General features: G+C 36.7%; 1 protein-coding gene across 1 annotated transcript in view; it reads right to left on the bottom strand.

Moving 5' to 3' along the window:
• Positions 1-27306, bottom strand: part of NBAS (NBAS subunit of NRZ tethering complex) — a 169247-nt gene that overhangs the window by 18501 nt on the left and 123440 nt on the right. The window contains exons 47-49 of the mRNA XM_027750754.2: positions 25097-25186; positions 22677-22872; positions 4485-4624 (exon numbers count right to left, since the gene is read on the bottom strand). Coding sequence (XP_027606555.2) covers positions 4485-4624; positions 22677-22872; positions 25097-25186 — 426 coding nt within the window. The remainder of the gene's footprint in view (positions 1-4484; positions 4625-22676; positions 22873-25096; positions 25187-27306) is intronic.

The following is a 27306-nucleotide window of genomic DNA, read 5'->3' as shown; positions in this document are numbered from 1 at the left end:
TTCACAGTCACTGAGCACAGAGCTCCCACAGGTCTGGCTGGTCTCCCTCTCCCTCTCCCTCTCCCTCTCCCTCTCCCTCTCCCTTCCTTTCAACCTCATGGGTCGAACCCAAAGATACCAGCATATTCAACAAACAGAACATGATGCACTTAATTTCTGAATCCTCAGTAAGGTCAGGAGAAGGAAAAAAAACCCCTGCAACTCCATCTTTGCCACTGGTTAAATGGATTGCTCCTGCTATGTCATCCGTTTCTTGCTTAGAGGCACAGAGAGTCATAATGAATTTCCATTTCTGTAGCTGCTGCTCCCAGAGTACCATAAGAAAATCTGTAAGAATTTACCATTCAAAAAAGGAAACAAAAATCCCACTACAAAACACAGAAAAACCCAGAAAGATGGCAAGACCATCAAGGCTTGCCATATGCAAATTTATTTAAGTATCAGATATACAGTTTACACATATAAAGTTGTTCTCATCACAATTTCTTATAACTATTTCAACTGCTTCTGTGATCTATTAACAAATATCTGCTATTTGCTATCTCTAAGTGAAACTAAAATTCAGTTACCAAAACTTTGACACCTACAAGTAGAATTCAGTTTTCTTCTCTCCTGAATTTTACTTTAGTTCAATGTGGTCAAAAAAAGTTATTTCTCAACATGAAAAAGGTAATTATTTCAAAAGCACAGTAGAAACACATTAATTTTTTTTCCCATTAAGAAAAAGCTGGTTTTTTTTCAGCTCCAAAACACCTTATCAATATTTATTATAAATATAAAAAATGCCTTTTGAATGTAGGCATCAAGTTCCAAACGTACTTGCAGAGCTTCAGGTACTGTCAATAATTTTTTTTAAAAATACCTTCATGAAATGTTTAAAATGACATCTGAATATGAGACATCTGGGTGGAAAAGCATGCATGCATAACAAGAGTATGAAAATAAAATTTTAAAAAGTATACAGCTTTGAGTATTGATTGAAACAACCAAGCTACCTCTTTGTTTTCTCACAGTAAACATTGCATGCTACTACACGAAGAGAATCTCTTGCCATAATAAGCATTAGTGTAGCTGAACTCAAAAAATGTTAAAAAACATGGACTTTTTAATACAGAGGTTACAAAATTAAAAGCCTACTAAAAAAACCCTCAAACTTCAGTTCTTTTATCTCTCCTTCCTTTTGAGACTTTATAGAATGTAAACCTAAGGAAAAATAATTTTGCTAACTGCAGCAGTATTTCACTTGACCTTTTGTTCTATAAGTTTTGTTGGTTTTTAGGTGTAAAAGGTTTGATGGCTACACACACTGTGAGACATCCAATTTTTAATTAAAATCAAAACCAAAACTTCAAATGAAAGCTGGAACATGAATTTGTGACATACTATGTAACAGGCCTTCTAACAGATAAAACCTCCATTCTGAATCGATGGTCTGAACACTTTCAGACTCTTTTCAGTACCAACTGAGTCCAAGACTCAGCAATTCAGTCCATCACACAACAACCGGTAAAATATGAATTGGATACTGCTCCCACTTTAGGAGAAACCCTCAAGGCCATACAGCAGGTGAAAATTGGCAAGGCAGCTGGGGTTGATGGAATTCCACCCGAAGTCTGGAAACATGGGGGCCTTGCACTCCATGCTAAATTTCATGAGTTCGTGGTGCGCTGTTGGGAACTCGGCGAACTCCCACCTGACCTTCGAGACGCAGTCATCACCACTTTGTATAAGAAGAAAGGTACTAAATCAGACTGCTCAAATTACCGTGGTATTACTCTGCTCTCCATTGCTGGCAAAATCTTGGCAAGAATACTCTTGAACAGACTAATACCCGCTATAGCAGAAGGAATTCTACCTGAAAGTCAGTGTGGTTTCAGAGCCAACAGGAGTACCACAGACATGGTATTTGTTCTCAGACAACTACAAGAGAAGTGTAGGGAACAGAACAAAGGTCTCTATGTAACCTTCGTCGACCTCACCAAGGCTTTTGATACTGTGAGCAGAAAAGGTCTATGGCAGATTTTGGAACGTTTAGGATGTCCCCCCAAGTTCCTTAAAATGATCATCTCACTCCATGAGGATCAGTGCAGCCAAGTCAGATATGGCAATGCACTTTCTGAGCCCTTTCTAATAACGAATGGTGTGAAACAAGGTTGCGTTCTCACACCAACCTTATTCACAGTCTTTTTCAGCATGATGCTCCAAAGGGCCACGGCAGACCTCGATGATCAGGACAGTATCTACATCCGATACCATATTGATGGAAGCCTATTCAACTAAAGGTGACTGAAGGCCCACACTAAGACCTTAAATCATCTTATCTGGGAGCTGCTTTATGCTGATGACGCCGCCCTTGTCGCCCACACAGAAGCAGCTCTGCAGCGTTTAACATCCTGCTTTGCAGACACTGCTGAGCTCTTTGGGCTGGAAGTCAGCTTAAAGAAGACAGAAGTTCTCCATCAATCAGCACCTCAGGAAGTCTTCCTTCATCCCCATATCACCATTGGTGAATCAGAGCTCAAATCAGTCCAGCAGTTTAATTACCTAGGTAGCCTCATCTCAGATGGTAGGATTGATGGAGAGACAGACAACAGGTTAGCAAAGGCATATAGTGCCTTCAGAAAGCTTCATAAAAGAGTTTGGCAAAATAAACACTTGAAGAAAAGTACAAAGATCAGTGTTTACAGAGCCATAGTGCTGTCTACTCTCTTATATGGATCTGAATCATGGGTCATCTACCACCACCACCTGCAACTCCTAGAACGCTTCCATCAACGCTGCCTCCGTACAATCCTAAACATCCACTGGTCAGATTATGTGACCAATACATCTGTTCTAGAACAAGCAGCAGTCACAAGTATTGAGGCCATGTTGCTGAGAACACAGTTGCAATGGGCAGGGCACGTCTCCAGGATGAAGGACCACCGCCTCCCTAAGATCTTGCTTTATGGTGAACTTGCCACCGGCTGCCGCAAGAAAGGAGCCCCGAAGAGGAGATACAAGGACTCCCTGAAACAACATCTCAGCCTTGGCCATATTGATCATCATAACTGGTCTACTCTGGCCTCCAATCGAGAGGCCTGGAGACACACCATCTATAACGCTGTGGATGCTTTTGAGAAAGCACGCAGGATCACCCTTGAGGAGAAAAGACAACGCAGAAAGAATCGTGTCTTGCAGAATTTACCACCTAAGGAGTCTTTCTGCTGTGCCTTTTGCAACCGGACATGCCTGTCTCGTATTGGCCTTTTTAGCCACCAACGTGCCTGCAACAAAAGTGGGTAGAGCCCTTCCCAAATCTTTGTTCGCGAAGCCCAGCCATGAGTGAGATGAGATGTAACAGGTCTTGTACTTGTGCATTGAAGACAATTTTTGGTTTTTAAAACAGTCACTAAAGAACTTAGGTTAATGCTTATCCAGGCTTGAAGGTAAATAATCCTTACAGATTATCTTGTAATCCACCAGTTTTCTACACATGCACTGAAAAGTTACTTTTCACAAAAAGATAAGCCTTAACTTTTCTGACAAATTAATGCACATAAACACACTTTAGGGAATGCAGTCCTCAAGTTAAAACAGGTTGTAATGAATACCCTATAGTAATCCTAAGTAAACATCATTTAAGGACTCTAACCTAAGCACTGTCAGACATGGCACATTGTTTTTGGTCCAAAAAATTTAATAATGGTATTGCTCTTTTTGAGAGATATGTGATGTTTACCTCATAAGTTTATATGAATCTTTGTATCTTAGAAGTGATTATCAGTTATAGAATACAACTTCTAAATTTTTTACCTTTAAATGCGTTCAGAAAGTCACAGAAAAAACCCAAAGAACCGGTAAAAAATAATGTAGTCAAGATGTTCCAAAATTAACACTTTCAGTTAATACCTACTCTGATGAGTACAATTCTGAAGTCTTAAATAATTACTTTAATTTTAAATTGTTGAGTTAGGATATGCCTTTCCTTGTATATATTCTTTTGGATACCTCACTCAGAGACAGAAATAATAGGTAGTGGATCTAAAAGAGAGAAGAGCCATTGCTTGGTACTATTATCCTCACAGACCCCCTGCAGATTGTTTGCACATGAGCTTTCAAAGGTTTTTCTGCAAAGTATAACTTTGAATGGAAAAAACAGTCAGAACTTTCTATTCTTTTTTATAAATTTTGTTCATAGTCTAAAAAACAAGAGCAAAATATGTAATCTGAAATTTAAGCAGACAGAACACTCTCCTGTGCAAAAGTTCAGGCAATAAAAAGTTTTTCTGTCTCTGCCACAATACAGATTACATTTGCATATATAGGTTTAACAAGAAACTGATTTGAGATTCAATTCTGCTTTAAATAAACCATTTATTCTTCTCAGAATAGCCCCTTCCAAAGGTCATACTCTCAGCTGTGTATGAATTATTTGACTGAAAACTACATGACATCAAGCAAGAAGACTCTTTTGTTACATGACTGTTTGAAGAAATGCTCACCCGTTGCTCCTGTCCATTGGTGGCCAAGCTTGAAGTAGTAAAACCAAGTGGTGAAACTCAGACAGACTCTGACTAGACTCCAGAAGTCCCAGGAAGAGATCATACCTTTTTTCTTCATTTTCAATATCTGTCATCTCTACCTGAAGGGGACAAAAAAAAATTAAAAACCACCTGATATATTTCCTGCCAGAAATTAATGACTTAAAAGCAATCAACAAACTATCTGTGAAGGACATCGTTGTTCCAAAACAATGCAGGAACACAGTCAACATAATTTTCCCAGAAACCCATTTTCTTCCTTCTCATTTTCAGTTACATGCAAATAAAACAGGAGAGCACAAATGATGGAGAATGACTTAGGTGGACATTCCTAGAAAAGTGTAACCTCACATAAGTACATTCATTGATTAGTTCACAGGATTTTATCTCTGTGTTCTTCAAACAACCAAAAATGCCTTAAATTTCTTTCTCAATGTATAGACATACACACACACACACATATTTTTAAAGAATGAGTATGTTTGTGCTTCCCTAATATATATTGCTCTCAGTCATGTATGAAAATTCAATAGTTTTTCCTGAATTTGCAGCATCTCATCTTTTCTCACATATGAAAGAGCCTTGAAAGATGATTCCAAATTACTTTACCCAGCAAAGAACATTTGTTAACAAGTAATGCAGTATTTCTCTGCATAGGCATTTGAACTTGAGAAAAACAAAACCCCACATTTCATCAGTCAGCTCCCAGACAAGTTTATCTTGGGAAAAGTGTCCATCTCTGTTGAAAACCTGCAGTTTCTGCCAGGACTTGAATTCACGTCAATTGATGACAGGTTCTTTTACAGATAATTACTGCCCGCAGTTTGCATGGTAAAAAAGTTCCAAGTAAAAGGTCTCACTGTTGAAGGAAGGTTCCTGTAAATAAGAACCAACTTGCTACTAAATGAGAAGTAGCTTCTGTTTAAAAGTTTGGCTATCACACTAGGAGGTCTTTCACAAATGGAACAGAAACTCGCTATCTATCTCACAAAAGTTTTTGGAGTTCAAAAATAATTTGTTACAATAACAGGGTAGCTTTCTCTGCATTATTAACACATTCTAACACTGAACTTTTCTTCCAAAGTTCAGAAAGTTCCAGAATATCAAACACTTCAGTTTCATCTTATAATTCTGGTGAAGACACACAGCATTAAATGTTAACTCTTCTGTTTCAGCCCAAGTAGTTCTAAGACATCAAACATGGACAAAGTCTTCCTTAGTTCTACATCTACTCTGAAAGATTAAAGACTGCATTCCAATCTTTTCAAAGTGGCTCTAATACATCAAGAGCAAATTTTCAAAAGAGGTTGGAAAACAAACATTACTGATGCATTTATCAAGCTACCTATATAATCTATGACTTTAAAATATTTAGTGTTGAAAAACTGTTTGCTTCTGTCTCCAGAGTATATCTGAAAGCACCATATACTAAAACAATTTAGATAGTGCAGAAACATTTCTTAGATATGTCCACTTGAAATACTTTTTTGTACTGCAAATGTCACACAGCAGGCACCAGTTATCCACTTGTAATATCCCTAAATTCCATCTATACTTGTTAATATAAAATATTATAATAGTCAATATTTAAATTACAAGGCTGAAAAGAGAAAGGAGAAAAACAAGAAATGGTAAAAGAGGCATAAGACATGCTAACATCTAAGGTTCAAAAATATTTAGCATCTTAGCAAAATAATTACTAGCTGGACAACAGAAGCTCTCAGATTGCTTATCTGTCCCCAGATTCCTTCTTCAGACAACTAGCTGTTTAAATATTTAAACCAAGAAGAATTCTGGATGGTCCACTGAGTACATTTTGGTATATTTGCACAAACAGCATGTAACTTCAAAACACAGAATAAATGTTAAGATCTCTCTAATGATAACCGTAAAAATGGCAAGAAATGGCACAGACAATATTAATAGAAGAGAAAAGCTGTCACAGAAGGTCCCCCATTAGTAGTGGAGAGCAGATCAGACATCCTATTCAACATGAACTGAATTCCAATAATTCTGCCTAATGCATCTTTACAGACTTGGGTTTACTTTTTTTAGAAGGTTAATTAACTTAACACTATAATTTTGAGTTTTGGACAGCAGAATCCTTGCAATGTGATTGCTCCTGACACAGCACACATTAATTCAATCAAAGTAAATCAGAAGAATTAACTTTCTGTTCTCAAACACAGTGAATTTCTGCAGTATTTCTTTCTACAGGGCCTTTTTTCAAGCCACCAACGTTTCCCACTATGAGTAATAGAAATGAACTTTCTACAGAGTTAATGATTTGTAGTCTTTAAGAAGACTAGTGAAAATTCATTTTTTACATTGCATTTTAAATGCATGTAGCTTATATTTACTGTGAAACGGATGAGATTAGAAAGCGACAGTTCCTTGCTAGAAGAAAGCAATACCTTGAAGCAGCACATTGGAATGAGGTTCTAATTTATATTTATTATACACAGATATGTGTATGTATGTATATATATATATATATACATATACACAGATATATATAACACACACAGAGCATAAGTTTTCTTCTGCATTGTCTTCACTTTCTGAGGCTGAGGGAGAGCATGCTGAGGAAGCAGTTACCTCTCAGCAGAGAGTATGCTCTGTGCAAAAAGGTAGAAATTCCATCTTAACAAAGGCGAAAGCTAGCTGAGATGCGTTGCTGAGGGTAGTCAAGCCTTTTATAGTGTAATAACGGTGCAAAAAAAAAATCCACTTTTAATTGAACACTCCCTTTGTAGTGATTTTGGATGATCTATTCAGATGACTCTGAATGTTGCAACACAGCGTAATGCGATAATATAACTCAGCTCCCCCTTCCTTTTTTTTTTTAACAAAACCCAAAAACATCTGCCTAAACCACTCAAAGGTTAACCATGCAAAGATAACCTGCCATGAACTGCTCAGAGCCCTGATAACAAAAGTGCCTGTAAAGAAAATCTGTCACTAAACAGAATAACAACGCCCATAGTCAGACTTGAACTTCAGATGAACCCAAAGAAATATGAAAAAAAACAAAAAAAGAAAAAAAAAACCCAACAAAAGCAAGGAAAAGGAAAGCAAGAACTTTCAGTTTTAACAACAGATTTGCTCAATTCTGACTTGATTTTCTGCAGTTTCAGGCAGTCTCTTTGGCAGCAGAACACATCTGGCTTCATGCTTCTCATTAAAAGGCCGCACAAATATTTACCACAATGGGAAAGTCAATTAGGGGAATTAATTGTAGAAATTATACTCATGATAGATTATAAAGCAAAACACAAATTAAGTAAAGCCCAAACCTTATGTTAAACTGTTAAAATACGCAATTTCATTATCGAGGGACTACACGTTCAGAATCAAGAATATGCAAACATCTGCATATGTTAATTTTCCTTTAAAAAAACCCCAGGAAATTCACAAAGCAAAATACAGGCTACACAAACAACATTAAGTGCAGTTTACAACTGCATTTAATACTATCAGTGGTCTGAAACAGTGCAAACCCCTCTTAATCCTATGTTATCCTGAGAACTTTACATCTTTTCCCAGTTACTCGTTACTAGGTAGCAGCTGTTAGGATTGCCCATAGAGGAGTTCTGACTCCAAAAATCAGGCCATCATTCCCAAATAGTGACCAAGACAGAAAACAAACATTTCCAAATGGGAATGCAGATTGCAGCTATGGCCTGTAACAGCTGCAACATGCCTGAAGAGTCGGATTTTTTTTGTTATCCAAAATAGCGTACTTTGGGTGTCTTTGAGCACAGCCACACGATACACTTCATTGAATTACATGATTTTAGCCATCAAACAGCTATTTTCTCTCAAGTAGTTATGGTCTGCTTACCAATAGCAGAGCCTTGTCATAGCACATGTTCAGTCACCTGTCACTGTCTTACAGGGACAGTCTTGAACTGCTCTGACTCGCAAGTCTCAGGAAAACTAGCACTCTTGAAAAAAAATTTACTGCTGAAGTCTAGCTATTTATCAAACAGTTGGCAAAAATATCTCAGTTCTGATATAACTTTGCTAGTAGGAAGTTATCTCAGATAAGATTCCCAGAAGCTTTTTAAAACATCTGGGTTTATACAAAACATATGTGATATGTATGGTATGGCTGCTTTTACTGCTACAGTATAAATAAAATGAGGAATCTGGCAGTTGCTTGAGATACCTGTAATGTCTGCAACAGTACATTATCTGAGCACAAACATACCCTTTATCATCTGACTTCAGCCATCCCAAGTAAACTTGGAATGCATGCTCTTTATATCCACTGTTGAAATTAAGACTTAGAGTACTTACAATCCCTGGTCAAATAAAAGCAACTGTTCTGCTTCATGATCAAATCTTTCAAAGACTTAATATAAGTCTTATTATTATAAGGTTCTTTCATCACATCAACACATCCTATTAGATGCCAAAAATGCTGAAACCACTCAACATACTTTATCAAGTTTCAAAGCACGAAGTTTTGACTCATCATCTTGTTCCACAGATTCTTTATTGCTTTATATTCATCACATATGGTATGCATAAAGGAGTCCAAATATTAAAAGCGGCCTCTCGAGTTTGTTCTGTAGCTTCTAGAAACCTAATGTTTTATAAAAACTTAAGATGCTAAACTTGAAGAATGAAAAGGTTAAAACTGTGGACATCACACACGACTGATAAAGACAAGGTTCAGTAGAGCAGTCCGCAGGATCAGTACTTTAGTTTGGTACATTATCTCACTGCTGAGATTTAACTTACTTTAAAATCAGTATTTACAACAACAGTAGAATGTTGCTGCATCTAAATTCCGCCATTTAGGTATCCACTAACAATTGTTCTCCCCTCCTAAGGGGCAGATACATCTGATAGAGTTATAAATGCTTTATCGCTAAAGCTATATAATCTGAGAATCTTGTGCTGACTAAATTGGCTGATGAGAGTGATTTTTGAAAAATGGAAATGCCAATGGAAATATCCATCCAATCCAATCCAATCCTCTTCTTCATCAAAATACAAAATGCTGCCTATTTACATATGAGAATAATGAGCAGAAAAACTAACACAGGCAGACCTCCACCCCACTCTGCCCAATGATATCTATTCTGCAAATTCCATTTTTACTCTCTGTTAGCGTGATAGAGCCACAGTTTTCATCCACAGATTTTGCTCACTACAAGGGAAATAAATGATAAGGATGTTTATAAATTAAGAATCAAGCTGCAGAAATAAGGAAAATATTTTCCTTTATCATAATTGCTTGTTTATCAAGAAAAGCCACATCCATGCTTAAAACCGAACTCCCTGTACTAAAGGCAGAGAAATTTGCAGTTTCAAAGAAAGGCAACTAAAAACTTACTGATTTACATGATTATAAAATTCATTTTATTACCATCCACCAGATGGTAAATGTAAATATTTCAAAATGTGTTCCTGTTTGTCACTGCAGCATAAATTTGAATTAATATGGCAATGAAAATAGAAACACTAAGCAGGCATTTGAGTAGTCCCTTATTGCTACAATACACTTACAATTTGTCAGAACTCCCCTGTAAAATGCACTGTTTTTATTTATCTCCCCACTCACCCCTCTGCCCAAGCTGTAGTGCTAGAGAATTCATCTATGCTGCATTTCAAAATAATAGGCAGATGTGACATGAAAGATTTTATTCAGATTCAAGACAGGGAACACTGATGCTAAAACTTGCTTCCACTCATTAGACAGGGCTTAACATGGTTTATAAACAATGACTGAAAGGATTGGTAGCAATATGATAGAATTTCTGTAATTGCCATCTTGGTGTGCTGTTCATGGCACCAAAATACAGCAGTCTTGTCTGAAGGAGTTTACAATCTAATTAGGTAAACCACTTTCTACACAACAGGCCAGTCAGGGTTGGTCACTGAAGAAAGTCATCTTCCCACTCTGCAGGTCATCCTGGACTCTGTCATTCCCTGTTCTGTTGGTATTTGTGTGGCTACTGAAATTCTGTACAAGCATAAGTAACTGAAACCTACCTCTAGTACAAGGCTGCAAAGTTAAAAGCTTGTTACAAAGGACAAAAAAAATACAAATTAAGTTAAATAGATATTTTAAAGTTAATTATTCACAGTATGAACACATATGTCAAATATCACCCCTAAAAAAATCCAAATCTGCAACACTGTACAACTGTTCCTGAAACTGCATAGTTACTGACTCTGCAAATAAAAGATTAGGAGTTTTTAGAGGCTATTATTTATTTCACTTTCTTCAAATTGTTTCAAAATACTAGATATCCTATTAGTCTTGATGTAAGACACATCATATACTTGTGAAACAAAGCAAAACCACAAGCATGTATTAAAACATCTTATTCAATACCTTCAAATGCCACAGTAACAGTAAACCCTTTTTAAAGGCAAAATCACAAGTTCTGTACTCCCCAACACAGTACCAGCTTCCCATAATTTCTAAACCAGGGTTTCTTTTAAAAGAAAACCTATAAATTGTGATTGAGGGGAAAATCCTCAAAGACATAACAGGGTCAGGCTGGGGAGAGTAGTAACAAGTTCGGAAGAACAAAGCACCGTGTTATTCAGCCACCCATCTGCCAGTGTATGGGCACATGGGAAGGGAGGAAATCAAGAGCAACCATGAGAGCAGAGCTGTAAGCTTGGGCATAGTTTGAGATATCTGGTTAAAGGCAGGTTAGTAAGAGACCTCATATTAGGTCAGAAAGATGAGGTTAAAAATCAGTGAACAATTCTGTTTTGTGAGAAATAAACTGGAAGTCAGAGAGCCAGAGACAGAGAATTGGGGAACTACTAACCTTTATCCTTACTGCTTTTTCCTTGCTATATTTATAGTCTCATTCTTCAAAGTTCAAAAGGTTTTAGAACTGGAGGAAGCCATTATTGCAATCTATTTTGATCATCTACATAACTCTGTGCACAATTTTATCCAATAATTTTGCACTAAAATTGCACCTTTGGTTTAAGCTACAATACTTCCTAACAGACTTAGGCATTTGATTTAAGAAAATAAGTTTAAAGTGTAAACGAGTTTGGTGTCTTTCTGGTAAATTATTCCCACCTGCCAGCCAAACAGTAAATCTTCTTTATTTGATTTTATCTAGATTGAACTTATTTAATCTTGCCACAATAACATCTGAATTTACAGCTTGCCTACACAGTTATTCCTAATTAACCCACTCTGACTACCCACAGATAAGGGTAATATTGGAGTAAGTTTCATATATGTTTTTCCTTTTCCTACTCTTCTTTCTCCGTCTGGTTTTTTTGGTCACTGTTGGACACAGAATACGGGGCTGAACTGGACCTTGATCTCAATGAGGACTGACACTTTCATATACTCACACACATATTAAAATTTACATTATGAAAAGACACTGGACACACAATATTTTGTTATATAGAGCTTCCCTGTGAGAACACAGGGACGCAAGTAAGCTTATAATTTTCTGCATGTGAAATGTGTACTCTCACAACGCAGCTGAACAGGAGTCAATGAGGTCAAGCAGAAGTTGGTTGTCAAAGATATATTTTACAGACTTCCCTCAAATTTAGTATCACCTTAACATACTCGCCATAGTATTTATCGAAGTTTTGAAGTTTAAAAGATACTGTGATATTATACCTTCCACTCTATGTCATAGCACTGTACTGCCATGTACAGAGTTAAAGGCAATTAAGAAATATAGTTCAAAGAATGCACTTATACAGCATTATGTTTTACTTACTTTAAATATTCCCTTTGTTTTAGAATTAAATTCAAAAGATTTCCTATTAAAATGAATATTGCCCAATGACTATGATGAAGCACTGACATAATCTGCTTCCTTACTGAGCATTGTGCAAGTTTCGAGCTGGTTTCCCGCCAAGTCCCCCGAAACTCAACAACAAGGACCCGCCTCCCAGAGAGGGAAAAGGAAAAAAAAAAAACAACAACAACAACAACAACAAAACAAAACAAAAAAAACACAAACAAACAAAAAAAACCCACAAAAAACCAAGCAACCAAAGCTATAGCAAAAATATATATATATATATATATATATATATATGTTTTACATATGAGACAGATACACAAAAGGAGAATACCACACACCGGGGAGGGGGAGGTGGGGGGGGAAAGGGAAGGGAGAAGGACAAAAAGGGGCAAGGACCGCACAAGTCAAACAACCAGCCGAAGGCAAACCAGCAAAAATCTCACCACTTCCCTTCGAACAGGCAGGATGGCCAGACACGGCCCTTGGCTCTCCCCTCACGGGTGGCAGATAACAGCAGTCACTGTAGGCCTCGGCTCCAGATAAGCCCGACCGAAACAGGGACCCACCGTTCTCGAACCTCGCCGGAAAGGAAGAGAGCGAACTATCTTATCAATGCCTTATTTATACCCTAGGTTACGTAAAGGAATAGCATGGAATACTTCCTTGGTCACCTTCCTAGTTCCTTCCTGGTTACAAGCTGGTTTCCAGGAAGGCCTAGACTGAAACCATCACAGCATTCAATCTCACTACTGCACTTCCTATTTTCAGAAGGCCATTTTTGAAAAGTTGGTAAGAACTTTTACTTTTGACAAAACCCACAGAAACCTGTGGCTTAGATTATAAAAGTATGAGCTTACTCACACTACTGTTGTATAAGAAAAGTGCAATTTGAAGTGCACATACATACAACTAAACTGTAAACCTGGCAAATGCCAAGACTTCCTGTGCACAAGAAAATATTTCCTGTCTATAAGAAAATATTTATCTGTCAATGTGTCATTTGTGAAGTCCATCATTCCTTTAGCAAATATGAGTTTTACTTTCTCAAAAATGTGTTCCAAATATACTCCCCTCGTGGCAGAGGAACCTGTCAGCTTTAAATAAGATGTTTTCATCTTGCTTTCTCCATCTGCCCAAGTGCACATGTGGATAATCCTACTTTTAATCCATTTTGGATTTTGGTAAATGGAAACTTATGTGGTAGTAAGTCACAGCTGAGAGATGGTAACTTTTAAAAAACTGTTCTACTGGCCTCACAAATGCTCCTGGATAATAACAGGATTTAGTTCTTGTTTAATGAAAAAAACTACTATAGTTTGTAGCCTGGACCAGTGCTGCAGATTAAATTCCCTTGCTTGAAACAAGCGTTTTTGAAGCTATGTTTATGGATTTCTCCCAGTTAATGAAAAGCTAACAGCTTTATAAGGAATGTCCACTTAAAAAACAATAAACCAAAACCAACAAAAAAAAATTAAAACCCCCATCACATTGAAAGTACTGTGTCAGGGGAGGTTCAGGTTGGATATCAGGAAAAGGTTTTCACCTAGAGGGTGGTTCGGCATCCAGGTTCCCCGGGGAAGTGGTCACAGCACCAAGCCTGACAGAGTTCAAGAATTGTTTGGACAATGCTCTCAGGGACATCGTGTGACTCTTGGGGTGTCCTGACCAGGGCCACGAGTTGTTCTCAATGATCCTTGTGGGTCCCTCCCAACTCAGGATAGTCTATGATTCTTTGGTTGGTTTCCTTTACTAGGTGGAATATAACCTTAGATAGTGACAGAAAGGCCTCATATCTCTCCTCCATTTAAGACCAACAAGGAGACTGAAATTTATGGTGGAGCACAGTTCAAGTTCCAAACTCAGAAAGAGAACATGGGCTGCTCTGTCCTACGCTGGAAGAAACAGTCTGACAGGCCAGAAGGAAGTATCTGCTATCAAAACTACAAACTGGGAACAATCCATAAAAAATGAAAATTTGAGTCAAAGGTTTTGCATGCACAAACTCAGCATTCACTAGCCGTGCCTTACACGCCAAAGAAGAGAGAACTCTGTGATCAGGCTTTCTTGCACGTTCCCCAAAGCTGGACTTCATATATTAAAAACTATTATGAATATGAGTGCTGACAACACATGCAAGATTGTTGCATGCAGATAGTAAAGGGATGAACATAATCCCATAGGTCAAGCCCTGCTGAAACTAAAGCCAGTGAACATGATAAACAAATTATGGGATTCAAGTTTAAAAATAAATCAACCAGAAGCCTCCTGACGATGAATCAAACTAAGGCTCAGCCACATATTGAGTTCTTGTAAAATACCCAATAACCTTTTTCTTCTGAACTGATTTATATATTAATTCCTTATCTGCTTCGTATGCAGCTCACTAAGAAATGCATATAGATTCAATAAACACAAATGCGTTGCCTAATGCATAAAAATGAATAACTTGTATAGAAAATAAAATCCATTCATTTGTATTCTGCAGAAGACTGTGTCCTAATCTGCAAATCCATTTCAGCCCAGAGAAAACCTCTGAGGACAGTAGGTAGATATTGATAGAGAGATAAGAGCAAATAAAGAAAAAATTATGCATTTGAAACACTTATATATCAGTTGGAACTGAAAGAGATAGGATTAACATACATGTTATTTAACATGTATATTGCTTATCTGTGAGTTAATAGGTAAAAATTTGGATTTATGTATGGTTTAAACTTAGATCTGTGCAACATGAGGGATTTAAAAACACAGAAGTAATTTTCCTTGTATGTACCAGCTACTAATCATTGTTTTATAATTCATAATTTATGTGTTGTATAGATACTCTAACATTTAGATCAGAAAAGAGCATTGGAAGATGCAGCCTAAAAATGACAAGATTTTAATCCTTAAATATTACTTTTAATTGTCAGCTGTTAAATTAGCATCAGCCATTTCCCTCTATACCATATACCAAGTGGTTCTTCAATTTACCCTTCTGATCATCACTACCATGAAGCAGCAGTGCATCCACAAGTTCCCAGGATTCAGCTCTATGTGTAACTGCTGTTTTGATAATGGAAGTCTGCAATTCTTGCTAATAGAGGCAAAATTATTTTAAAAGCTGTTTACATGTAAATGAAAACTTGTCAAAATTAGTATTCCAAAATACCTTCCTGATGACATGCAAAACTACCATAGTCAAAGATACATTTTTAAAAAAGAAAAACTCACAATAAAGTAAGGTACTGTCTTACAGGAACATAAGGTTGTTGATGTTGACTCTAATTTTAAATAATATTTCAGTACTGCTATTTTCAGTTAAAAAAAAGGAAAGAAACTCTGATTTTTACGCAAAATTTCTGCACTGTTTATCCATATTTATGACCTACACCAGGAGCACTTGAAGTACCAGGTGGATGGTTATCACAAAATTATTTACGCTGTAAAAACTAAAATAAAGGAGTAGCTCTGTTGCAGCCATAAAAATAATCACAATAATGTAGGCAGCATCATGCATCTGTCACACCAAATGGTTTTACATAAGCACTGCAATTGGTGGTTTTCTTTTTGATTTGGTGTAGTGAATATCCTAGCAGTCACAGTCATTATAGCTGAGCCCCTGTGTAATAATAGCAACAATGTGGAAAAAAAACCCCTCACTCTCTCAATCAACAGGAACTATCACAAATTGCTATGAAGTAAGAACTATTTTAAGAATACCTGAGCAGGACTTCTTAGATGACACTGAGTTTATAGATCTCTAAATAAAAACTGTCATCTAGCATGACAGTGGATAGAATAGGAAAACTGAAAAAAAAATCAGCTGTTGCAGTTATTAATACAAAACACTCATTTAAGATATTAAAAGAATAATATCGAAAGAAAACCAGTTTTCAATTCACTTATATTTTCAAAGGACTTTGAACAACATTCCTAACTAGAAACCACTGAAGAATTTGATCTACTAACAGGAACAAAACCAAAATCAAACCAGTTTATGATAAAATAGTAAACGTAAAAAGTAGAATTTCTCATGGATTTATGGCTGCTTCTTTGCTTATATAAAGTATGCTTTGGCGAGACTACAAGCACTGAACAGATAAGACACTGACAAATGATTGTAAAGGCTAGCTTATATAGAAAGCTCCAATTGACTTAAAATAAAAGTCTAGGGTAAGTAAATGACCATAGGATGGCAAATAAAATTTAACAATGGTAAAGCTATTACTAAAATATACTATTTTATAATTCCCAAATCTTCGTTCGCGAAGCCTAGCCATGACTATTTTATAATATGCTACATTAACCTAATCAAGTCAAAACCGTAACCTGAGCCTCACTGAATGAAATTCAGAGACCTCTGGTTCATGTACAGATGAAGTCAAGAGAGCAATCAAGGTGTTGAGATGCATAAGCATGGACTGAATTTTCACAAGGACCGCACACTCACTTCTCCAATTACCTTTTTCAGAAGGTATACCACATTATCACAGTAGGCTCTGAGATAGAGGGGAGGACAGTTACAGAGAAAATACACTGTGGATGAGGTAACATGATTGGAATTGGTTACTTAGACTGAGTAAACAATAGAATGAGTGAAAAAGCGTAGTACATACAGACTTTGATTTCCTGGATTTTAATATCCTATAAAACATAGAACAACATAACATACCAAATCACATTAAGAGGTTAAAAAAACCCAACAAAATCACTGAATGGTTTGGTTTGGAAGGGACTTTCAAGATCATTTAGTTCCAACACCCCTGCCATGGGCAGGGACACCTTCCACTAGACCAAGTTGCTCAGAGCTTCATCCAACCTGACCTTGAACACTTAAAGGGATGGGGCAGCCACAAATTCTCTGGGCAACCTGTTCCACTGCCTGACCACCCTCACAGTAAAGAATTTTTCATTAATAATTAATCTAAACCTGCTCTTAGTTTGAAGCCATTCTCCTTTGTCCTGTCACTACATGCCCTTGTATACAGTTTCTCTCCATGTTTCTTGTAGGCTCCCTTCAGGTACTGGAAGGCCACAATTAGGTTACCCCATAGCCTTCTCTTCTCCAGACTGAACAATCTCAATTCCCTCAGTCTTTTCTTATAGGAGTGGTGCTCCACCCCTCTAATCATCTTGAATGCCCTCCTCTGGACTCATTCCAACAGGTCAATGTCCTTCCTGTGCTGGGGACCCCAGAGCTGGATGCAGCACCGCAGGTGGGGTCTCACCAGAGCGGAGCAGAGGGATAGAATCACCTCCCTTGCACTGCTGCCCACCTTGCTTTTGATGCAGCCCAAGACACATTTGGTTTTGTGGACTGCAAGTTCACATTGCTGAGTCATGCCCAGCCTTTCATCCCACAGCACCCCCAAGTCCTTCTCAGCAGGGCTGTTCTCCATCTGTTCAACCTCCAGCCTGTATTGATACAGGGGGTTGCACTGATCATGGGGCCACTTCTCGAGCTTGTACAGGTCCCTTTGGATGGCATCCCTCCTTCACAAAGCTTCAGCATGTTTTGCACTTGATGTATGATGTGTACCAACGCAAAAAATTTAGCAAGAGACATCCAAGGCTGATTTACAGCTTATCCACCCATTTCTTTGAAACACAATAACAGAAGTCTGAATACATCACTAACGAGCTCTTAATTTTCCTGAAACTGGGATCAAAGCCGCGTATGAACTGTTTCAACAATTTTGCATTTATACCTTCATTACAAAAGACCTATTAGAGAAAGTGAATTATCTCCCATGAATCCACTCCAGAGCATTCTTATCATCCTCTGAAGCAACTTATACCAGTCACAGAACACTGCAGTATCCAGGGCTCACGTTCAAAACTGTCATGTGCATTCAAGCTATTCTGCTTTTCTCTCCACTTTGTCTTATTTGCTATAGTCATATAGATAATGGAAAATATTTCATTTGCATCCTAAAGTATTTAATTAATCATACATGCTACAATTTATGTTCCTAGAAAAAATACATTTCACATGTTTTCATACAGATAAATTGCATCCTCAAGGAATGGAAATTAGTGTTTTAAAATATTAATTAAAACTTAAATTCAATTTCTTAAGCTTAATTTTTATGCATTACCAGTAGAGAAACAATGTCTCTAGAATTATAAACAACATCAACTCTAAGTTGATAGGAACATAAATCTTTCTTCTAATTAAGCATTTTTCACAAATGAAAGATGGTTGAGGATCAAACAGATGCAGCTCCTTCACTTGTATTTTGCCAGATCAAGCTAAATGCTTCCTGGGGCATTGTTTCCTGATAAATGGCTTCAGCAAAATAACTTAAGGATTTGGAAAGCGCAGTGAGATTTAAGAATTCTCACGTTTAAATCTCTGATGTGAGTAGAGGTAACGGAGAAAAGCTGAAAAATTACTGGACATTGACATTGCCATCGAGACTGGTTTTTACTAAGTCACATGAAGAAACATCAAGTAAACAGATACACATTTTTCATGTACTGTGGGAAGAGGAACAAAACAGCAAACGAGTCTTGATGGTCAGATCCAAGTTTTCAGAAAGTCATTACATATATATATATTGTAGTCATTACTAAGGTTGCTGAGACACAAACTTTCATATGGCATACATGAATTGCCAATATGAAGGAAGGAAAATGTGTTGTGCACATCCCACACACACAGTACAAATTAATCTGACAATTTTTCAAAGCTAAACTTTAGGAAAAAAATAAATAAGAAAAGTGCCCAAAGTTAAAATTTTAAATCCCTATTAGATATCCTTTCCAACTTTCAAAAATGTTTAGCCCTCAGCAGCTCTGTATACTCCAAGATCATGAAAAAAACATAATATAACAAGATGAGGGGAAAGGCTAAATGAGATTACCTTCTCTAAATGACAAAGCTATTTGCATTTAAGTGGCATGCAAGTAGTAATTACATTTTGCATTTGCATAATAATGAAACAATTCTTTTAAGACAAGGTGTGCCTTATAGAAGCTTCACAATTAATAACTTCTTATGTTAAACTAACCCTTGATTTGCTTAGAGAAGCTTTGCTAGAGCCACTGTAACTTCCTGGGGCAAACCCCTAACTCATGTAACTTATGCCTTGACATAGACACACATATAACCCATTACCCAACACCTTACAGATGATTAGACACTGCTCTGAGGCATTACAGACTACTTATTTAGATACTATATGAAAAGAAATGGATTTCCCATCTTAGATGAATAAAGATAAATTTTGATATGAACATTCTAAACCACGTCTTTCTCCCTTCCCCTCAACGTTTTTTAACATATAAAAAGTCAGTATTTTGACCCATATTTTTCATGCACCAGTTAACTAGAAAATTACAGAACCTGAAGAGCTCAGATAAAATTCATCAAGGGGATTAAAACAACGCATGCTTCCTCCTCCTCCATAGTGTGGGATGCTTCTGGAATGTGAATTAAAGACTCTCAAGCCTTTGAAAAATGAGGACCCCTGAATTTTTAATTTTGTTAACTAATCATTAGAGAACTGGAAATTGCCGTGTTTCTGAGTGTTTGATAGGTAGCTACTTCCATAAAGTACATTTTTAATTTTGCAAGAGCTGGCCTGTTTCCCAGCACATTGATTTGTGGGACCACTACTTACAGCACCTAGAGCATAATTAAATATTAAGTCTCTCCCTGATGTATGCAAAGTCTGACTAAGAGGATTAGTAGACACACTGAGGGTGGCTTTCACACATTTTCTGGTAATTGAACACTGTAATATCATTAAAATTATCTTTACTCAATAGATATCCACATTCATACTTCACAATAACTGCTGTTCCTTTTTCTGCCAAGGAATGGTAAAGAGGGATCCCCTAAAAGTATGTAAGAAATGCCAACTAAGTAACAATAAAACAATCTGGGAGTAAGATAATGAATAAAGCTTTGACATATTTGCAATATAAAGTTCATTTAAAAAAACCACCCAAAACTAACAACCTTTAAACAAATTCCTCTAAAATCTAAAAATAGCATTCAATCCACACCACTTCCCCATGCCATTTATTTTAATGTGATTTTTCTTTTTGAACTACTTTGGTGGATGAGAAAGGATGACCAAGTTCATAAAGGTGTAGTGATGTTAGAGAAATTGATGTCTACAGACAAAGCAGACAGACTGACATAGCAGTCTGTGCATGTTTGAAAGATGTAATTCCTCCTGTCCATTTCTTCATCCTGCTTCACAGCCAGGAATACCCAACAACCTGATCAAACTATTAAATTGCACTTCAGTACCCCCTTCTGCAGAATGGGGTTGCTTTTAAAGGTCTTTGTACCTGAAACATTAACTTGCACAAGAAAATTGCATAATTAGTGTTTTGCCAAAGCTCATACACAAATCTCTCTCTCTGGTTTTCAGCAGCCGTGTAAGTACTGACTTCAGCAGTGCTCTTGTTCCACTATCAAAGCACAAAGGACTGGGAATGTACCACTTTCAATCTGGGTATTTTATTTTGCTATTTTCCCTGTTTATTAATTCACAAAATATGCAAACAATCATCAAACAAGGTCATCACTTGTTTTTTCTAGTATCAGCTGGTAGACTAGCATTTGACATCTGCTGACTAAAAGAGAAAAAAAAGATAAAATAAACAGTCTACATCTAAGACCACTCATTTGTTTTCTTGGACATTTGTGAAGAACTCTGAATTTCAATGACATGTACCTAATGGACAAACTAACATGACTCTCCTGTCTAAATAACACATTAGTTACCTAGCACAAAATATTCAAAGAAAACAAAAGGTTCTCATCTATCACATTTAGCTTTAACTGACATGAAAATGAGAATAATTTTTTAATATTTTCCAGTAGGACTCTTATAATTGCACTCTGTAGCAGAAATTGGGGTGCATAAATCATGATTTTTATGTATGTACATGTAAGCACAGCTTTCACTATTGCTAAGCATGAAAACTATTTCTGCACTTAGCTAAATAATAAATAGCATATACAGACAACTTTATATTACGATATTGTACACATATTTTTATACAATTATCTTTGTAGGGTTTGAGCTTATCCAGTGCAGTAGTAAAACTTTTTATTTATTTTCATTATCTACCTGTAACTTTTTTCTTAAGACATATTCTAGCTGAATGTTTTAAAATTGGAAATGTTTTTGAACTGGAAAGCAGGTCACAGGCAATACAAACACTGACAAAGGATTGAACGAAGATCAAGAATCCAATCCCAGACAGATATCTGAATAGTAGTTGAGGAATTAAATGCTGGTATTACTGTGAATGCAAGAGAAAAAGTAATTTCTAAAAAAAGCAAGAAATAAGTATTTTCTTTTCCTTTTAAGATTTTTATTGAGATTATTCCCCTGGATGAATTTAGCACAGTGACTCAAAACTGAGATATTGCTTTTGTTTTACATGAATATAAAGTGGGTTTGTGCATATTTTTTATTTTTTTTTTGAGGAACTATTATAAATATACTATTTTAGTTCCACAAGGTTTTGGCATGAGGGAGGCACTTAGAAAATAAACAAAAAGTAATTCTGCTTCTGAACAATTCTACATGCAGCAAGTGCTACTCATATGATTTCAAAACATCACAAGCTTCAAAGACAAGACTAATTTGTCCTGTTAAGCATGTAGTATATTTTCCTTGCATTCAGAAATGCAGAACCTCTAAAAATACATATGTTGATATTAAGCATTTCAGCAAAATGAGTCATGAAATGAAGCAGTTAAAATATTAATAATGAATAATCAACAAGAGCCTTTTTGTATATATATAGAATTGTTAATATTCTACTTGACAAATTCAAGTGTTTCCATTCCTGAGAATATTCATTAGAAGATCCTTAATAGTCTCAGATTAACTTCTACATATACTTAAAAAATGGAAGTACTGTGCCATCTTTTAATTCAAAAGGAAAATTAATCTGTTTCAGACTTGAAAACCTGAGCTGAGAAGCACTTTGTCTCTCTTATCTGGAAACAAATAAAGAGCTAAGAGTAACTTCTTTCAACGAGTTTACCTTATTTTTTTCCCAACTTTAGGCAGTGGCCAATAACTGCCATTCTAATTCTGACTATAATGACAAACCAAGTAGAAGATAAAGAAGAAAGGTAAAATTGATGGGAAAAAAATGGTCAGAAAAGAAAGAATATATAAAAACTTCGAAGTCAATGCTTGACACGGAGGAAAATCATTACTATTTAATCAAGTTCAGTGTTATGTACTCCTGATCCCAAACAAAAGCTGAGGAGTCCCTTAACTTTACACAGCTTTGTTTTTCAAAGAATCAAAATATATCAAACACTTGATTCAAAAGGCAAGTAGGATTAGTTCCTATACCAAAAGAATGTACATACACACAAGCACATACTGAAAAACAGTCTTATGCTATAATTTATAGCAATCAATACCTTTATTTCAGGCCAGCAAGCTCTGAGAACAGCTTGTGTCCTGAAGTACACAAGTAGCTTGCTGTCCTCATCACTGAGATGGAAGGCTTGCTCCAGAATTTGCAATACCCTGATGCGAGGCTTCACTGCTAAAGAGTCATCACCACAGAAAGGTCTCAACCACTCCAAAAGGTCATCTGAAGAAACTACTTTCTCCCTGTAATTAAACAATACTGTGTTAAACGGTCTCTGGCAATAATTCTAATCAAAGTACCACACGTATTTTTAAAACTTAACAGGTACATTCAATATGTAACAAATACATAACACTAGAAACGGAAGAGCTGACCTGTGTGAAGCTGCAGAGAAATAAGTCCTTGTTAATCAGCTGCCCAAAGCTGTGTGGTGTAAGAACTTTTTCTGAACTTCAAATAACTATGTAAATCCATCCATAAAGTTCCATATTCTCCCACATACTACTTTGGTACCATACAATGGTGCTGGATTTCAGCATCTGAAAATCCAAGTCTTTTCACGGTGTCTGGGCCTGACTCATGCCTGTACTTCCACACCATCTGACTTTTATGGAAAACAAGCTGAAATGCTTCCATTTTAACTATGACACTTTTATATCTGAATGCTTATTCATACTGCCACCCTATATTCTTTTTCTTTCCTTATAAGTCCCTTCTTTACACTCCACATACACAAATTAATTTCTCCTAATTTTAGAACTAGGCATTTCTATTTTTTTTTCTGTAACATCTATAGCCAGCTTGATGATTATAAATTCTTAGGATGATAATGATTGCAGAATGCTATAAACCTTAGAAAGAAAGAAATTAAAAAAGAGAGTAATTAAAAACTCTAAGTTTTGGGGTCTTTCTGACTTTGCTAATCACAAAAACCCTTAATCAAATAATTTGATTCAAAAAGTGTATTATATTGAATACAATCTAACTGCGTGAAAGCATTTAGGGTACACAGATCACCGTGAGCTAACCAACCAACACTTGCAGGCAGAATAATCTGTTATGTCCTTCAGAGGTTATAAACTAGCAGGTAGCAAACCAGTAAATGCTATTCTACCTTTTAGCAGTTTTTAAACTCAAGCTATTTTTTTTCTTACAGGAAAAAAAAAAGCCAAGAAAGTAGTTCCAGGTGGAGTGTGATTTATAACTAAAGCCCTAATGTTCCCTTATTTGTCTTAACAAGACAGACGGGAAAGTAATATCAGACAGAAAACACCAATTTAACTTGTCTTGCAGCTCTGAAATAATAAATGTTGACATCTTAGGTTTCCATATTACAAGGACTTCAATTTTACTTAGGCTTTTTATTGTCTGAATTATGCTGTTAGCTCAGAACTTCAGCTAAATTAGATATGCCTCTGCTGAACAGGTGGCATTCAAACTGTAAATTGAAAGTTTGGGAATTAAAGGACCTGCTGGAATATTTCAAGAGTTTTGCACTTCGTGCTTACATATGTTTACCTGAGGGAAAGAATTACGTTTTGTCAACTGAGTAGCTGAGGTTTAAGGTAATAAGTAAGTATTTAAATGAATGTAAACAACTCTTGTAATCATAGTGATTTTCACTCCAGCTTATTGTTTTCACCAGTTAAATGTTGATGAAGTAAAAAAAGACTACAGAAAGTGCATTTCAGATTAAAACAGTACTGACTTCCATTATACCTTAGAATATTGCAAATTACATTTACTGTAAATTTTAACATCAATTCAGTCTGCTTATGTATCCAATATTTAGCTACTTAAACATTACTGAAGAAGCCTCCATAAAGTAGTTTAACTGGTTTTGTGTGGCTACCAGAGAGTATGGGGTTTTATTACTATTATCATACATGAGTGCTTACCCTCTACATCTGGAAAAAAAAGCTAATTTTTTTTTCTTCCTTATCTTTACTAGGAATGCCATGGAAAATATCAGTGGGACATACGGACTATTATGTGATCTGAAATAAGGACATTCCCAAAAGAGGAGAAAAAAAGTGCGGTGACCCATCTTATAGCATTTGTGAAATTGCTTCTGCACTATACCCTACAAATATCGACAAATTTATATATCTAAATTCAGATAACTGAAAGTGAATCATTATTAATTGCAATTTATCTACTAAACTGAAACGCAGGCAGTGACATACTCCTGGCAGATGTACAATCTGCTGCAGTCACAGCTGAAAGAACATTTTCTCAATTCACCATAATATGCAGTTATCTAAATTTTAGGTTCAGTAACCTGCTTTCTTTCAAATGATCAAGAAAAGGCTTCTGTAAGGGCTTAGTTTTTGAACCTCATAAATGATAGCCCATTTTCTAAGACTTTATTCCAGAGTAAAGTGCAAACCCGTTATATATATCCACAAAGAAAAAATCATCCATATTCAAAGTCTTAACCACAGAATCCATACAGGAAGCTCTTACCCTTTCTCAACACTTGCATGCACTGCAGAAATTATGCCTTCTAGGATTCCAAGTGGATCTTTCAATGTTGTAGATGAATTGCCATTTCCACTGTTAAGGAAAGACAAAGTTACTATTAAAGTGGTCCTTCATATTGTATCTCATTTCATGCATCTGTAGGATTTATATGAATTGTTCAACAATTGTAACAATTTTTCACTTTCGCTGCTTAATTAGTACCTTTATTTTTATGTCAAAATAATGCAAAGAGCAACAAGGAAAGAGTCGGGAAAAAATACTAAAATATTTAAATGAAACTTGAAAAGAATAGTTAAAGTTTAGTGCTTCTAACATAGATTAGGTCAGCAAAATATACACATATAATCTCACTACCTTAAAGATCTCATCAATATCAACTAAAGAGACTCAAGGTTATACATAACTGTCACCATCTTTTCCTTTCAAATCATCTTGCAGTATCTCTCGGCTTAAATCAACTTGACTGTAATCTGAGTCAACAGTATCCTATCTGCTGGTTCAGTAGACTTCTCTGGGGTCAAGCCACCCACAAAACAGCATCCACTATGCACATGCAGGAATAGAAAAATGTCCACCACCCTCCCCATCAGACATTCCAGTTACAAATACAGTTTTCTTCCACAGCTGAAAAGGTTGCAAAAACGGGGGGGGGTGGGGGGGGGGGGGGGGGAAACTAACAATTAACCAACCAAAAATCTCAAAACCACTCCAGTAGGAAAGCAAGCTTTGGTCATAATCCAATGAAAATTACATTTTCTGCTAAGATTTTCAATAAAACAAACAGATTTGGTGCTGAGAGAGGGCGAGATTTTGCACTGGTACTCCAACAAAGCACACAGGGTCTGTCCATGGAAACGACTGCAGTGGCAATGATGCCTGGATAAAACTAGAAAAACAACAGTTTTGCCTATCTTAGTTTGTCAATGCTACACTAAAGACAGAGAAAGGCAGGCAAATAGTTCCCATGTTATTCCAGATGACGCAAAAAACCCAGAGAAAAAGTGCATTTACTCTACAGCTCATCAACATATCAAAGCACTTCTGCCACTAAAAATGTCAGCCTCTTCTTATATGTGCTCTTACCAACAATGAATGCGTGCCCAGGCTGCCCTAACTGTACTAAAGCCAAAATACAGTGTATAGCTGATAGTAATGTGTAAAAGTAACTGCAACATTCCACAATCTTTTTGTCAGGAGTTACAGAATGTTTACAATTTTGTAATTTATTACTCGAGTTAGATAAATATTTCCTAAAAATGATTATACTATATGGCATAGAAACCTGAATTTTTATAACCTTCAATGTCTTCCTGCATTCAGAACTTTCAATTTTTCTATTTTTATCTTAAGGCACTTCAATGAAAAATACTAGATTTAAAACCAAGATGTGACTCCATTCAGAATAAATTCAAGATGATTTGTTGCCTGATGAACACTTAGTATATTCATTTTATATTGTTATGATACACTTCCATAGTGGGTTGACCCTGGCTGAATGACAGGCACCCACCAAAGCTGCTCCATCACTCCCCTCCACAAGTGGACAGGAGAGAGAAAATATAATGGAAGTTTGAAAAGCTAAGGACAGGGAAAGACCATTCACTGAGTGCCACCATGGGCAAAACCGACACGACTTAGGGATATTAACTGAATTTGTTACTAATTAAATCAGAGCAGAATAATGAGAAGTAAAAGAAATCTTAAAAACACCCTCCCCACCATCCCTCCCTTCTTCTCAGGCACTACCTCCTCCCTCACAGTGGAGCAGGGAGGTGGGGAATGGGGGTTATGGTCAGTTCATCGCAGGTTGTTCCTGCTGCTGCTCAAGGAAGAGTCTTTCCCCTACTCCCCATGGGGTCCTCCCATGGGAAGACAGTCCTCCACAAACTTCTCCAACATGAGTCCATCCCAGCAGCAACAGTTCTCCCCAAACTGCTCCAACGTGGGTCCCTTTCTATAGGGTGCAGTCCTTCAGGTACAATCTGCTCAGTGCAGGTCCCCCACAGGGCCACAAGTCCTACCAGGAAAACCTGCTCCAGCATGGACTCCTCTCTCCAAGGGTCAACAGGTCCCTGTCAAGACCCTGCTCCAGCCTCGGTGTCCCACAGGGTCACAGCCTCCTCTGGGCATCCACCTGCTCCAGTGTGGACTCCTCCCTGGGCTGCAGATGGAATCTCTGTGCCTCTGTGGTC

This window comes from Pipra filicauda, unplaced genomic scaffold, assembly GCF_003945595.2.
Source record: "Pipra filicauda isolate LSUMZ 115617 unplaced genomic scaffold, ASM394559v2 scaffold184_size3518187_pilon, whole genome shotgun sequence".
NCBI classification, from domain to species: domain Eukaryota; kingdom Metazoa; phylum Chordata; class Aves; order Passeriformes; family Pipridae; genus Pipra; species Pipra filicauda.
The sequence above is the reverse complement of the archived record's forward strand: the minus strand, read 5'-3'. Positions and strand labels throughout refer to the sequence as shown.